Raw genomic sequence first — 17,548 nt, 5'->3', positions numbered from 1 at the left:
ATGAGTTTGGCCAGACTACAATGGGGCGGTAGGTGGTGCGAGACGGACTACCTTCCGAAAAATTCCTCAGAATTTTTCGACTTGTCCTGATTCGATTCCAGGTTTCCCAGAGTGATAGCAAGGCTACCACTTTAATTGCTCAGCCATCCGACGATACTCTGATCTATTAGAGGCATGAGGCACATAGGAATAACTTTAATCACAATAAATGTTTTTTGCCATTTACACGCCTGTAAACTGATCGGAAATAAAGATCGCAAGACTCAAAATACGTGCGTTCACTGTAATTTACTATGTGGAGAACACTCATTTTATCTGCAAAATAGACTGTAACGAATTGTGCAACAAATGAACTTGCCATGACAGACTATAAAAAATTTCATTTTTTATATAATATTCTTAATCGCAAAAAAGCCAAATCTGGCAATTTTGCTCAGAACTAACTGAAGCGCCACTTGTAATCGTCCAATGCGCCACATTTGGCGCATGCGCCACGTTTTGGCCACCCCTGATTTATGGTATAAATGTACTGAAACTTTCTCGAACAATTCTGAACTATTTAGTTGTTAATTGTAACTGTTAATTGTTAATTTTATAAATTTTAGTGTTGGAAAAAGTGATTTTCTCACACGCATTATCTTTGAATTATAAAAGTGCACTGTATAGTCAATGAGAAGGCAATTTTATGTTTATGTGTCCTTTGCGGAATGAAACAGTGTGCAAGGATTACATTGTCCAATGATCTAGTCAGTCACTCTGTCAATGGGTATAAAATGACAGGCAATTCAAAAGAAAATCGCTTACTCGATCGATATTATAGCAGTACGTCACAGCACTTACTTGGAAATTCTATACAATACTCATTGTTTTTCTAACTTATGGCTTACTCAGTATTGTCAGGTCAAGTAATTACAACATATTTAAAGGATTTAATTGCAGACAGAAGACTATTTACAGCTATTACTACTATTTCCTTTTTTTATAATTATGTTTTCTATAAAGTTAGAAACGCGAGAAATTTCCTTTAATTACAAATGGGGTAATCTTTAGTCACGTACAATCATTTCAGCATTCTATTTGTAAATAATACAGAAGAATATTAACGTTTAAATAAACGTTAATATTAACGTTTATTTAAACGTTAATATTCTTCTGTATTATTTACAAAATAATTTTATGTACAGGTGAGAAAATAATCGAATTTATGATTCATTGACACGTAAAAAACATTATATTATACCTTCTGGTAATATAAAAGCATTCAAAAATAAATAAAATAATAAAATTCGTGCAGTAAAATTTATATTTAAAAAAATTATTTATGACGTGAAAACTTCCAAAATTACGAAAGAAAATGCTGGGAAAAGGAAACGGGTGATGAAAATAAACTCTTCATTTCATCAACCCTTTCGAGGGGTGTGACAAAATTAATTATAATTTACGTCACCCAATTACGTCACGGGACATTCAATCACCTACTGACCAATTAGGTCAGTAGAATAATAGAATTAATTCAAACTATTTATAGAACCTCCCTTTTTTTCTCTTAAGCTTCGATTTCCTGTTTAAGTCAATGTCGAACGTTAGATTTACTTAAATTGATAAGTTTTTATTTAATTTATTTATAAAATAATAATCTATTTTTAATAAAATATGTTTTACACTTTTTAATAAGGAAGATTTTAATGTTTTAATCGGTAATTTCGTGTATAATCCGCACGAAAAACTCAATTATTAGTCAGTGTTGTATAGAAGTTATAAGCATTTAGATTGAAAATTTGANTAGATGCTTATTGCCCTCATTTGGGCGCTCACTTAGGAACTGATGGCAAGGTTCACGAGGATTGTATCGAATGTCCTTTCCACGGATGGCGATTTGCTGGACAGGATGGTTCTTGCGTGAAAATACCTTACGCAGAAAAAAGTGAGAAGTGCTAAATATATGTATACTTAATACATCTACGCTAATTCATACATATAACTGCTTTTCTTCGCATTGTAGGAGAATATGAATATAGTGCATTAGTTTTATTATGACGATTAAAATTAAATAAATTAATTTCTTGAACACGAGAATTTTGGTAATGAACGCTTTACATTGGTAGCAGGATCTTAAGATCAATATGCAATATAAAATTTTAATGTGAAAAATAACATAGAATCAGACATTTTCAACTTTGTCTTACACGCATGGAGAACGTTGCTAAATGATTTATTGGTATTTTTAAGAAAAATACCGAATGCACGAACAGCAGCATATACAGTAGACTCCACAGGAACTTTATAACTTTATAAACACCGTAATGCACATAAAACTATTTTCAATGTAACAGGTTGCTTGACTAAAATTAATAGCACAGTTGAGTTCAAACTGATTTTCACTATTTTATATGCAAAATTGTACACATGTGAGAAAACGACTAAAACATACAGGAATTCATCAATGATTAATACAAATAGATAACAAGCACCTATTTATTTGAAAGCTGCAACAGGCACATATAGTGTTCATGCACAAAAGTTTTGCTGTTGCAACATAGTGATACGTTTATGCCAAGTTAGACCTAGGAAATCTTGAGAAAAACGATCCACCTAGTTAGAAATAAGTGTTTAGTTAATCCATACGATATTCTCAAGGTAATGGAAAATATTTTATAGATTATTAACTAACCACATATTTCTATAATAGTGAATTGAGATAATGCGTACCACTGTAATTAGATCACAAGTACACACGAAATTTACTACCCAGTTACGATTTACGCTAAAGGACTGATGTGAAGTGTTGGGTGAGCATCTTGATAGTCTTTTATTTATCGTCTTGTGACTATTATACTTATATTTTTTACAGTTGGCAATTGTCTGTATAACTTGCTACTACTAACTACCATGGCAGGTTAGCGACCAGGATTAGAGTGCAACAGCTGGTTCAAATTTAACCAGATTATACAGGTTTTTGATAAGCAATGGAATAAAAATACAATTTTGTTCTATGGCACCTATGATTTCTATGATTTGACTGCCATGACTTGTCTTTGCAGGTTTACCAAAACACATTAGTGTAGCATCACATGCTAAACTAATAAAACATCACATTAGTGTAGCATCACATGGAGCGATTGGGTTGCTGTCAACTCTTTATTTTTGCGTTTTGTTGACCTGCTAAGTAGGCAAATTGAAATCAAAGATGAAAGATGTGGTAAGTGCCACTTACACTGACAGTTTCAATCGTCTACTTTGCTCTCTGCTGCTGATGGTTATGTGATGTGCTGCCTTTACACACGTACAACAGCAAAATAAATTTAAGGGTTATTGTATTAAATTATGCAATGATTTTAAAATATTTTAAAATTATACAAAATATTATAATAATTTTCTTTTGTTACCTATGCGACAAACAGAGATATCAAATTGTGGGGTAAGGGGGCCTGTCAATAATAAGATTATGCGGTTTAGCATAGGGTCCTGCTTTCCGGTATGTTTTGTCAGAAACACCGCCGATTTAGCCAAAAGAAAAAGTTAAGGCGCGAAGGTAAGTGTAACTCTGAAGAATAGGTATGAGTCTCTCATTAAGATGAATGCAGCGTCAGGTCAAATAACAAGAGTTTATTTTCGGAAAAGAAAATTAAAAGACCCGATTTAGGAAATTGATCTATTTTTATTATAGAACGAGGGGGTAACTAACGAGGGTATACGTCAGGGGTGGCCAACCTTTTGAATACCATGTGCCAATTTTTTGACAGACGAGTTCAGATGCGCCATATAACTCGAACAATTTTTATACAATCTTACGTTCAATGTTAGGGGTTGATAAATAGAAATAAGAATAAATCTGCTTCGCTTAGGAGAGAAAAAGGAATAACTTTATTACGCAGTTGAATTAATTAATTTATGACAGTTCATTGAAGCACCAATTTACAATAGTCAACAATAATCTCTTGTATACTCTTGTATGAGAGGGCTATTGTTTCATGATGGTGCTATTGCTGCCAGAGTCTCGTTTGGTAAAGATTACCCTGCACCACAATTTTTGGCACTGAGAACAAGATCAGCTTGGAATAACTTTAATCACAATAAATGTTTTCTGCCATTTACACGCCTGTAAACTGATCGGAAATAAAGATCGCAAGACTCAAAATACGTGCGTTCACTGTAATTTACTATGTGGAGAACACTCATTTTATCTGCAAAATAGACTGTAACAAATTGTGCAACAAATGAACTTGCCATGACAGACTATAAAAAATTTCATTTTTTATATAATATTCTTAATCGCAAAAAAGCCAAATCTGGCAATTTTGCTCAGAACTAACTGAAGCGCCACTTGTAATCGTCCAATGCGCCACATTTGGTGCATGCGCCACGTTTTGGCCACCCCTGGTATACGTACTGCGCTCAACTTACAACATAACAGGAATACAGTTGTTATTTCTTCCTGTTTTACTTTCTCTCTCTGTTCTCTTCTCTTTTTTCGTCATTTTTCTTCTTTATTTGGCCCTTTACTAGGTCGGATGTCTCTTATCTGGTCAATCCCCTGTCCGGCCAGTTAATCAGTCAGTCGCTTAATGCTGTCTTACTCTCTCCCAATCTCTCAATTTTATGCCACTCTGTAAATTCTCTCTCACTCTCTGATAATTTCGTCACTTCTTTCTTTTTTTCTTTGTTTTTCACCAATCATGCTTTAGTTCTGGATAAAGGTGAGATATTTTAAAAAATGCATGATTGGTTATCTAGTGGTCCTCCTCCTCTTTTGTCAATGAAAAATTATGTGCGTTCATGTGATACCATCGGTCATATAACACCATCGATAAAGGAGGAACTTTGGGCATCTCCCATCCTTTTCTTCTCATGTTGTAAGATATATAACAATTAATTTCTTTCTTTATTATTCTAATTTGTTTATCTAAATTTTTTTAAATCAATTACTAAAATTTGAAAAGGGGTCCCTAAAATTGGAAAAATAGACAAAATTTTTTTACACCGTTAGTTGATAGATAAACAATCTCGGTGTCACGTTTACATACGCATCTTTTCTTAGAGATATGGGTCTAAAAGACGTGTTATCTGATAGCTAACAGTTGTTTTTTTATACCATCAGCTACAACAAAAAAATGATATAAAGTAAATTTAAACTTTAATATACAAAATAAATTTCTAACTGATTAATTAAAGCGAATTCATTAATAGCAAAAGGATTAAAATAATTATAACTGAAATTATACAAATAATGTAGTAAAAATAACAATTCACAAATACTAATATATTTATATAGATAGAATAATAACAAAATTTTCGGGGGGTAATGGTAAACTTTACAAAATTATATGTATTACTACTAAAGTGTAATTCGATTTACGTGTGTCTTATTAATCGAATTAATTAATTCTACTTTCAACGTTTCAATAAAACCATTGCACCAGACTTTTATATTCTTACAATGCTGAAAAGACATCTTTTGTTTTTTGAGTGATATTAAATAGAACACACAGTAAAAAAATGTATTTAAACTTAGTTCCAGAAGTGGCTAAAATAAAAAGTTGGGAAACCATCGAACAAAATGGATTTATTTACGTGTGGCATCATGCAGAAGGCCAACCTCCTCTGTGGAAACCTCCAGTTATACCAGAAATAGAGAATCGACTAATGTTCTATAAAGCTCGTAGTGAACACATTTTGAATTGTCATATTCAGGTATTTATAAACAACACAGTGCAAAATAAATAAATATATTATTTATGACTTTTTATTTTTATACCACAGGAAATTATGGAAAATGCAGCAGATTTCGCTCATATCAATTGTGTTCACAAATTTGGTATTTCGTCTAGAATTACTTTGCATCCGGAAAATTGGTGGAAATATTTTCAGACTATAATCAATATATCTCGCCTTCCAGTATGTGAGGAAACATTTTACTGTTGCAAATATGAAGGCATTACCACTATTAAATTGTTCGGGATATCTGTACTACGGCTATCTGTTGATATTCGACAGGTAATTAATTAATAAGATATTATAGGTGTTTAATTTTACACTACGGTGCACAATTTTTTGAAAAGATTTCAAAAATACATATATGTGTAAAAATTTATAAAATAATTTTCGATAATTTTCAACAGATTGCCCAAAACGATTCATAGATTTTACGAATCGAAATAAATAATGCGTATATGACAGAAATAATTTCACAATTTAGTAAATTTATTTTCAATACATGCATTATATTGAGAACATATTCAGCATTTTTTGCACTCTGTTCAAGCTGGTAAATAGACTCAAAATATAATCACAGTAGAACGTCGATTATCCGAATCAATTGGAGACTGGTGTTAAACGAAATATACCGATTATGAATGAAAAAATATATTAATTTATCTCATCTTGACATTTTTCTCCGTTGCGTGTCGCTTCGCGTTAAATTTTCGTCGATGTTAAGTATAACAAAGACTATTTTATTGTTAAAATTTTTTTTTATTTTGTATGAACAAAATAAATATATTGAAAAATATGAAAACAATAAAAAATTATACTTCAGAAGTTAGTTTATTATCAAAAACGTAAAATATTTTAGTAGCCCAAGACATAGCCATAGATTGCAGCGCCACAGCACTGGCGAAAATTTAAATTTTCCGACTGGAATTATTTTGGATAATTGACGTTTCGAATGATTGTCTTTCGTATAATCGACGCTCTACTGTAATTACTTTTAGTGATATTAAAGTGTTCAATATTTCACAAATACATATTCTTTACAGAGATAATTTTCCGAATTGAAATACTAAGAATCTTCATATAGTATGATATATATTTATATATCATAGGTTATACTTTTATTTTAAATAGAGAATGAAATATTTTGTTTTGTTCAAATAAAACGAACAAGAGACTTCTTATTATTCCTTTAACTTAGCAACATCAAAAGTTAGTTTTTAAATTAACATAAGTTAGTGTAAGTGTGTTGTTGGTTGTGTTAAAAGAAAATATTTAAATTACTAGTTAAAACAGTGATTATCTCATAAAAATCTGGTGTAACTAAGTTGAAAAATTAAAGCTCAGCAGATGCAGGTGAATAAAAAAAACTTTTAAAAGTTATGGAATAAAAATAGTTGAAAAAGATTAAATAGTGAGACTCAACATGTAAACAAAGTGCACATTATCCGAACCACAAATAAAGGAAATTTTGCATTAACCATTGTCATCTGGATAATAAATCGAGGAAACAAACATTTTCAGAGAAAAAAGTTTCCAGCTTTACTTTTTGTATCAAAGTTTTTCACTGATACTACTACAAGATGTTCTTATACTACGTTCGCACACAATCCACGACTCACTTCGATTTCGATTCACCTACAATCTGAATTGTGACTGTCGCCAGTCGACCGTCATGCTGTTCGCACAGGCAATCCGCTAGAGAAGAACCCGGCTATTACACGCGATGATAATACTGACATAACTAAGCGGTAAGTCACGAACACCAACAAACAACATGGAAGTTTTGGTTAGAAATAAATACTTTATCTTGCCGTATATCTAATAATAGACAGATGTCGTAGTCTCCCCAGAAATCTTTTTTATTTTTCTGTCGCCAGCCAGCAGGACACGTGTCCAGCAGCCATCTTGTATTCTCTCGCGCGCGTAGGATTGTGGGATCTCTCTTATGACTGGATCTAGTTTCGAGAACTCTCTCGAGTCAATCGCGATTTAACCTCGTTTCAGTCGAGATTGAAACGGTCGAGAGAAGTCGCACCACGGAACAGTCTCCGACCTTGGTCAGAATCTAGATCGAAATGCTCGGTTCGAACGGGGTATTACGTTTAACTGAATTAATGTAGTTAACAATTTAAGGCTCAAAGTAACGCTCGAACCGTTTTTAAGTAGCGATGCTTGTTTTTCCGATTTATTATCGTGATGATAGCTTCGTAGTTTCAGTCAGTGTAATGTGCAATTTATTGGCATGTTGAGTCTTATTGTGAACTTTGCTTTCAGTATTTTCAACGAAAACTGTCACAACGTTTTTTTATTTAGATAGTTCTGCTGAGCTCTACTTTCTCAACCCGTTTTTACCAGCTTTTGGAAGGAATTCATATATTTATTAATTAATTTAATTTAATCATTAATAATTTTATAAGAGATTATTGTTCATAATAATACTATAATCATGTGACAGTCAGGTAAGAGCCTGCTGCTTTTTCTCAGTGTTCCAGAGAATAGATATAATGTATATATGTAATACAATACATAATAGAAATATAAAAACAGAGAAAAACATACATTCTGTCATCTATATATACAGCAGTAAAGAAAAAGTCTCAAAGCATGCAAATTGGCAAAAATCTACGAGGGTCAAATTTTTCACGATTTTAATACTTTTCCTTTTTATCTATAGGTACAGTACATAAGAACCAGTCAATGAAATATTACTTTATCAATATTCTACCTTTAAATCATCAAGATTGTATTAATAAATACAATCCTCTTTAAAAGTAATGGAAAAGTATCACGTTTCGAGGTAAACGATTGACCAAATAAATTTTAAAATATAAGACAGAAGTTAATTATAAAACATTTGAATATCTGAAAATAAAGCCTATTAAAACACCACAAAATATATAGTCAGCTTTCAAAAAGCTATTAAGAACGTTTTTCGGTAGCTTTGTTTCCGGAGAATCTCTGTAGTTGTAAATCTAATGCAAAAAATGCTAAATATTGGTATTCCTAAGGCCAGAGCGATGCAACAAATTTATTCAGCATTACCATTTCCGTAGTCTTAATCGCGGAAACTAAATATTTTAGATTTCATTCACATCGATTCTTTGGTATTTCAGATATTAAAGGTGAAATTTGGCACTTTAACAATATGCGTGTGGCAGGGCACTATTATAAAGCGTTATCACATCCGATATTAAAGAGATACAAATATTCTAAACATTTCTGAAAAATACGTTAATCTGTTTTTGGCACTGACGTTTTGAAAATATTTTCTTATATCATTTCTATAAAGAACAAGAAAAATTTCAGACATTTCACATACCTCGTCTTAAGACATCATTCATTCCTAAAACACAAATATTACAACTCCTTCTAGCCATTTTTACTCCTACTGATCATCTCTCAACTATGAGTAAGTGCAGAAAATTTACGTAGCATTGACATTTCGATCAAAGACAAACATTTTTTCCAAAAGTACACAGATGGCATTTTGCTAAACCTGACAATGAATTGTACAAAATAATGAAAAAAATTTTAGCAATTTGCCGCGCGATATCTGCAGAAGGGAATAAAACAAAGTCTTAGAATAAACATTCTGCCCACCTAACAATCTTTTTTTCTATTATATACGCATATAGATGAATACAGATAATTACGCTTAACAGTGAAAAACAGCAAGTTTATTCGCTGTTCCATCTGTTTAATTTAATCATATTTAAAACAAAAATCAAACCCAAAAATATTGCTAAATACTATTAATGAAATATTGGTGGGCAAAACTAATAAGTAATTAAAATTGATAAAACATAACTGTTATTAACACAGAAATTTCGTCTCAAATTTCGGCGGAAGTTTTATCGTTGCTTCAAATCTTATCTAGGACAACAGGCATAATTTTATTTTCGGAGAAACCTTATTACAAACCAATATCTCACTTCATTGTACGGCATGAAAGTATGTTAGAAATCTGTTTGCAAGTCCATAGGCTATGAATGATTAGCCTCCTGTAAGTCGTGCCACTTGTCGGTTGTCAGATCAATTATTACACGATTTTAGAGCTTTTACAATCTATTCAATAATTCTAATGGCAGTTTATAATATCGTGTACACTTTGACAAAACCGAAGAGCAAAATTAGCGTAAAAATACTTCTAGAACTACGCTACCGCTTATTAGTACTGATACGTAAAACGACTCGTTACAAAACAAAAATTTTATTTTATTTATTTAACCAAACGACCCTATGACCATTGGCTTTTTTCAAAGGTCAAAAAAACTAGATACAGACTACATATGATATACAATCAACAAAACAATAAAAAGAACGAAGAGAAGAAAAAAATAAATAATAATAAAATAAAAATACAAACAACTAATCACAGCTCAATTTTTTTACAGTCCGTTTAAATTGCCAGTAAGTACTGAAATCTTTGTAATCTTCTCTTAAAGCATTCCAGTTATATACAAATTGAAATATTGGTACGTCTCGTCCAAAACATTGCTTAACTTTTGATAGAATTAAATTATTTTTCGATCGATAGTTGTAGTTAGAAGGCCTAAAGTGTTTATCGAACTCATTACTTATATAAGATTCTTTCTTGCCCATTTTTATTAGCTTAAAACTTTCTAGAAGAACTTGTTTTTTTATATAAAGCTTTTCTTTTGTAAATTTTGGTCTGGTTATAAAAAAGTGACAGAAGAATCATAAGGTAACTTATATAACGCTCTTATAAAGTTTTTTTTTGTATAACTTGCAACCTATTCAATACAAAAAAGAAGCTGTACCCCATACGGAAATACCACTTCGAAGTTTGGGTTTTATGTAAGCGTGAGATAAACGCAAAACAGTCTCAAAATTCAAAAAACTCATTATTTTTTCAGTATTCTAATAAATCTAGACAAAGGCAGTGTTAAATTATTTATATGATTATTCCATTGAAATTTATCATTAATTTCAATACCTAAATATTTTACAGTATTAACTCTTTGAATACGTTTACTATTTATTCTTACTTGTATATCTTCTAAATTAACATTTTTGTTTTTATTTCACAAACAAATATTTTTTGTTTTATTTTCATTTACACTTAAATTATTATTTACCATATACTTACTTAATTTAGCCACAAAACAATTTATATTATTTTCAACCTATTGAAGATTTGAATCTGCATATGTTATAACAATATCATCAGCATACTATATAATATTATTCTCGGAAATAGTCTCTACAATATTATTTACATATATATTAAAAAGTAGTGGGTCCAAAGTTGATCCCTGTGGGACACCTTTATTCACTAGAAAAGGTTTTGATATTGAATTTTCTACCTTAATATAGTACGTACAATTTGATAAATTGGATATTAGCCATTCCAATGGCACTTCTCTCAATCCGACTTTAAACAATTCTTGTTTTAATATTTGAATATCTACGCTATCAAAAGTCTTATGCAGATCAATTAACACTGTTATTACAATATTTGAATTATCGAGATTGTAACTAATACATTGTTTAAGATGAGTCAAAGCATAAATTCTAGAGGCCTCTCTTTTAAAACAATGTTGATTATTAGATATAATTTTATATTTATTCAGAAATTCAAAAAATTATCTATAGAAAGCCTTTTCAATTATTTTAGTTATACTCTGAATAATAGTAATTGGGCGATAGCTATCCAAGTTCTGTTTAGATCCTTTCTTTTTAAATATTTTAAAACTAGCTGCAAGGACTCGCTTCGCTGGGTTTTTATTTGTGGGCAAAAAGTAACGATAGTGAAGATTAAGATAATTACATTATAGCCAATCTTACCCGTTTTTACAAAATGCAAGAATTAGGTCCCCCGTTTCCAGACTAATTAGAGAATTTTTACGTCCAGTCAAACGAACTATTTTCAATTTGATCAATTTTCTGGAACGTTTACAATCGTTCTATAATCGAACCAATTCGAATTCGAAAATTTTTAAAATCGAAATAGAAAATCTTCCACTTTCAACCACTTTCAACCCCATATCTCCCGCACCCTTATAGCTATCGAGACGCAACCACCATAGTGCACGAATGGAGACTTGGGGCTACTACCACATACAAACACCATTCATGTGCGATGTGTAGTTTTGGCTGAAAAGTGAAATATAGGGACACACACGTCCATTTATATATATATATATAGATAGATTTATATTCAAATTACATCATTTCTATGACCAAAGGCGGCGTAAGGCATGGGCAACGTGGGCCACCGCCTATGCCTCGCGGACCGAAGGGCCTCGAAGGTTTATGCATTACTTAAAAGCCGAGAACGCGACGAAAAAATTTTACTCATGATAAAACGATAAATAGTTTGTGAAATTTTTATTCATAAATATGTAGTTTCAACTGCTTTTTATTTTATAAAATCCGTCTTTTTGAGCCATCACAGGTCCTTTTAAACAATAGCTAGTCTGTTAGCACTGGTCAGTAGTAGTCCAAATTCAATACGAACGTTTATTTCTTGGAATTTGATCACGATTTAAATACAGTATTTATTTTTAATATTACCGATATGACATCGAAAAGAAAACGTGTTGTATTATCATAAAAAGACAAATTAAAGTGTTTGTTCCGATTATCCGAATTTTTCCTTATCCGGATTACCTTCATCCCCAACTAGTCCGGATTAATCGAGGTTCTACTGTATATAGAAAGGTTTTCATATAGAAAACGTTTAAATTCCTTCTAATTGTTTGCGAATAACGATAAGGCTGTGACACTAGGCGTTTTGCGTTGCGTTAAACGCGCGTTAGCAGTGTACACACCAGGCGTTAGCTCGGCGTTAGACAAGCGTTTAGTGGAGCATACGCACTGGCTCAGTTTTGAAATGGACGTGAAAGTAATTGCTTCTGTACCTCGCCTCCATCGTCGCTATAAAAGACGATGGCAGAGGCAAAGAGAATTTTGGGTGCACCCGATATTACGAGATAGACTGACACATGGAATGTTTGTGACGTTGTAACCAAAACTGAGACGAAGTAAACCCAAGTTTTTTTAATTCTTTTAAAATATCTATAAAATCTTTTGACAATGGTTAGTCTCCTTTAGATTTCATCAATAAATAGATCAGTATCGAAATGATCGTTTTCCATTTCGGTCAACGTACGTCCACTCTACTCAAAAGCATGCGATCGAATGTATAGTAACATGGCAGTACATATATCTGAAAGCGCTCGGCTGACATCCGCTAAACGTGCATTTTAAGAAAAATCTATAAACGCCATTTGGCCAAAAGCGCGCGTTTGAGTGTGTACGCCTATGCAGAACTCTTGGTTCATCAAACGCGCGTTTAAAAACGCCTAGTGTGTACGCAGCGTAATAATTCGAGTAAGTAACGCGTGAAAAAAAGCTTTTGCTTAGCGTACGGCTCCTACAAGAGTAGAGAAGAAAGGAACTCGCCATTGGAAATCCGGGATTATTTTCTATTTTTTGTTTATTGATAAACCCCATCGAGTGGGGGATTACAGAAATTGCGTTATTGTGTTTAATGCAATGAATACTTTTTATTTCCTCGCTCAAAGGGTCATTCGGATCACGTCGTCCATTTCTCTGGTGTGATTGTAATTACGTTGCTGTTCTGAAAATATTTACAAATTGTCTTTGATAAATTCTTAACGGTGAAAATAAATCGGTATAATACAGAATAATTTTTAAACGTCTTGTAAAATACTTTCAAGAACCCGAGTTATTTGAAATTATATGACGATTTTTCCAAAGAGCAGTTAGATCCGGACGATCGAGTAGTTTAAGCCCATTGCTCTGGAATCCAAACGTATCGAAGAAACTTCAGCCATTATTTATGGTTCTGGGGTTTTAGGTCCTGTTTCTAGTCGTTTTGACTTCCCGTTGTGAACTGGCTGAAACCGCATGAAAATCCCTCTTACAAAGAGAGGATCGGTCGTTCGGGTCTCCGACTTGGACGAAACTTGTCGAGCACGTAGCTCTAATCAAAACGGCTCCTTGTCCAAATATTAAGGACCCGTTTCCCAAGCTATTAAGGACCCGAAAATCAGGCTTCTGAAAATTGAGCTTATATGTCTTTGGAGGTATCACTTCTTTTGGAAACGGCTATCTGTTTATTTCTTCGTATTCATTTTTAGATATGTTGTTACATTTGAAGTGTGACGTGTGCATATAAGGAAATTGTCCATAATGTTAACCAGTGGTTCTCAACCTTTTTTGTTGATGTACCCCATTAGCCCATTAGTTGTTGCTCAATTACCCCTTATATTTTTGTATGTAAATTTTATAATTACTGCGTTAGATGATTACAGTCCTTATAACTGAGCGTCATAAAAAGACTCTAACTAACTATAACTAAAAGTGAATTACTTATTTTACGTAAATAATAATAAATTTAATCAGGTGCATACATTTATTTATTACTAGCTTACCCGTCGCGCATTGCTGCGATCTCAGAAGAAAAGAAATTCAAGCAAACTCGTTATGATAAAAAATTTACATTTTATCATTTTTATTGAAACTTATTATGATTATTATTCATTTTCATCGGTAAAACATTTCAAAGTATCGTTTCAATTCTATTTATTTATTGGAGTGTTTGTGGATACACGATATACATTTTGTTTTACCGTCTGGTTTGTACACGAATAAATCAGAAGGTTTTTCGACGCGTGAGCCAGCCACATACAGTTGTCCATGCGAGATGCACGGATTCACCAAATTTACCCATACACTCGCAGCGATTGTCAGAAGCGCGATATTCCCCATTTTTATATATATATTTTTTAATCCTTTATAAATTTAATTATTTAATTTCTCCTTCCTCTCTTCCTTGGCATGTTGTGAAATTTCTGATAGTTGAATAATAAACCGTTTTATTGTAAATTGTCTTTTTAAATTATTTTGAGTCGATATTAAAATTTGAAAAAGAAGAATACCTAGATCGGTAAAATACGCGAATTTCTTCTTACAACTGCGGTTGTTGTCCGGGGTACAGTTAAGATTTTAACGAAGTTCGAACGAATACATAATTAGCAAAAAAAAGTTGAAATAAAGTGATTAAACAAAAATTATTATAAATATCGTAAATAACAGTTCACAAATGCATATATATATAGATATTTTTTGAACGGGGAAATGGTCTTCACAATTTGAAATCGATCGAACACGCTGTGCTCGAATGCTCGTGTAAACGCGCGCCATCTATCGTAGGATANCCCTCACCCCCCCGCGTTGGAATTTCGAAAAATCCTTTCTTAGTGTGCGTTTCCATGACGTACCCTAACTGTGTACCAAATTTCACCTCTTTAGGTTAAGCGGTTTGCTCTGGGCGATGATGAATCAGTGAATGAATGAGTGAGTCAGTCAGGACAAGCAATTTTATATATTTAGATATAAGTAATAAATTTTAAATGCGTCTACAAAAATCAACTTTTATAAAACGATTGCTTATGTATTATTATCAAATATATTTAATTTTTTAGATTGGACCCGCAATAATGTATGTTCAATTCAAAAGTATATATGGAAACGGTATATTCGTATATGGCATGATACCGGAAGGACCAGTTCGACTGAGATTGATTCGACAATTTTATACTCCTTCTCGATTTACAGGCATACGTGATTATGTTATGTTTTTATTCGAATGTTATATGGTGAGATTATATTATTCCAATTACTGAAATTTGAAAATATACAAGAAACGCGTGTATTAATAAATGGAAATATTTATTTTAATAGCTTGAACGGGACATTCGAATATGGAATTACAAAATGTATTTGAAGAATCCAGTTTATGTATCAGAAGACAGAACAATTGCCAAATATAGAAAATGGTACTCTCAGTTTTACAGTGAAAACAGCCCAAAGGTTGAAGAAAATGATCTTAGTTGGTGATTAGAAGCAATGCCATACTTTAATTAATAAAGAGCTTCTGACCGAAATTACATATATTTTTTAAATTTTGGCTTTTTATTATCATAATTAATTTTGAATTGTAATTCGTGTTATTGCGTTAAATATTGATGTATTGCTTTAAAATTACTGCTGAATAGTAATTTATTATGTAAAAATCTATTTTCGCTTTTGTATTTTAGTAATTAAATATCTTCATGGTATGAAATTCAAAATAAAAATACAGTAATTGTGTTTTGTTAATTTTTAATTCTGTTTACGTATCTTAAACCATTTCGCTAATCAACATCAAAATTCATTTGAAAGTAAAGTAACTAAATAAAAGACTATTTCTAATTTATCTTGAATGTTAAATTAGTATAGCACAAGAAACACGAATAAAGAGAAAATTAAAAATAGAAATTACATTGTTAAATCTAGTAATAAATAGTAACGACAATAAAAGAAAATCGAATAACTATTGTACAACCGACCTCAAAAATATTTGTGAATTGATTTGTGAAGAAAATTATGCCACACAAACATGTGCGCGCGTGGGTGTTTGTGGCACAATTTTGTTCACCCGCTGAAAATTCTAACGTAAATCTGAAATATTTTTTAAATTAACACTAGCATTATAAATAATTTTAGAAATGTTATGATTTAACGAAAACCATGTTAATTGACATTCCATAATGTAAAGGATATCCACGAACTCGTGTTTAAACGTGCTTAAATAAAATAAAATATAAAAACACTGTAATAATTCAAACACTGGTTTTTGCGCCGAAACTGAAACTAAAAATAAAATTATAACTAATTAATTTAGAATTAAAATCAAATCGATATAAACATGATATTTGGGAGAGTTTGTATAAAGTACTTGTTTTGAGTCTATAGCACATTTATATAAAATATTAGTCTCGATTTCGGTTTCTGTTCGCCATATATAAACATTTTGCTTGTAATAAATATATAAAATTCATATAGATATCGGTAATATTATACGATATTTCATATGTTGGCATTTTTATGCATGAAATGCAAGAAACAAAGTAAAAAATAAAGCTTTGTTTTATTTTGTTGGGTCGGAAAAGATTTAGTCAATTATTTATTGATACTTATTTGTTCATGTATATGTTTGTTTGTTTGTTCATCCGTTCGACTAATTTGTAAGGAGGCATAAAGGGGAGAGATTCAAAAACGAAAAATAACGCTCATTGCAATATCGTTATTGCCTTTATTGCCATCTGGACTGCGAAGCGATAGCAGCAACGTCATGTGGGAGCAGTTGATTCAAAGATCTATGCCTCGTATACAAACAACATGAACCGTTTATTAGACAATTTAACTTACAAAACGTTCATAATCACGAAGAGTTTCAATTCTTGTATAGTTTGGCACGTGGTATTTAAGGCATTACTGCGATAGGTACCACATAGCACTTGCCTGCATAAAGTGTAGTAGTGTTTTGCCACTGTACGTCATACTTTCTCTCTTAGCAATAGATTCGTGCTGGTTATGTATCTAACTCTGACAGAAAGTTTTTAAATTGAAATAATATGACTTGCGGTACAAATCAGAAGTTCACATATAGTTAATTTGATCCTCAATCTGTTATGATTTTCATGTCTGGTCTTGACGTTTATGTAACTTTGTTCTGGAGATTAAGGAAAGACAGAGACAGACAAACAGCAATGGAATTTTATAATACTCTCAAGTAACCTAGCGGATAAAACCACTAATCGCCAATAGTCAGTTGTAGGTTCGTGCAAGGCCAACAAAATGGCCACGTGAATTTTTCTGGGTTTTCTTTGCGTTAATAACACTTATATTTGGAACAGATTTACATAAAAGTCTTTCTGGGATGCATCCTCCCTGGCAGATAGCTCACGTGTCGCGTTCTCATAACCAAATAAATTAAATTAATTTTAATAATTTTTTATAA

General features: G+C 31.9%; 1 protein-coding gene across 1 annotated transcript; it reads left to right on the top strand.

Annotated features, from left to right (window-relative positions):
* Window positions 1–15,749, top strand: LOC111630271 (cholesterol 7-desaturase-like). Its single transcript, XM_023374352.1, has 6 exons — window positions 1–28; window positions 1,787–1,924; window positions 5,513–5,691; window positions 5,761–5,994; window positions 15,189–15,362; window positions 15,448–15,749. Exons 1-6 carry the CDS (start codon window positions 1–3, stop codon window positions 15,601–15,603), a joined length of 909 nt encoding a protein of 302 aa, XP_023230120.1. The 3' UTR covers window positions 15,604–15,749.
* The last annotated feature ends 1,799 nt before the right edge of the window (window positions 15,750–17,548 follow it).

This window comes from Centruroides sculpturatus, unplaced genomic scaffold (assembly GCF_000671375.1).
Source record: "Centruroides sculpturatus isolate CEXI.00-Female unplaced genomic scaffold, Cexi_2.0 scaffold558, whole genome shotgun sequence".
In the NCBI taxonomy this organism is placed as follows: Eukaryota; Metazoa; Arthropoda; class Arachnida; order Scorpiones; family Buthidae; genus Centruroides; species Centruroides sculpturatus.
Note: the sequence above shows the minus strand (reverse complement) of the source record. Positions and strands in the feature narration are given on the sequence as shown.

Bases quoted from the DNA above. Each gene is read 5' to 3' on its own strand.
- LOC111630271 (XM_023374352.1), top strand. From the start codon at position 1: ATGAGTTTGGCCAGACTACAATGGGGCG. The intron at 1,925-5,512 runs GTGAGAAGTGCT...ATTTAAACTTAG, and splicing joins AATACCTTACGCAGAAAAAA to TTCCAGAAGTGGCTAAAATA. The intron at 5,995-15,188 runs GTAATTAATTAA...TTAATTTTTTAG, and splicing joins TATCTGTTGATATTCGACAG to ATTGGACCCGCAATAATGTA.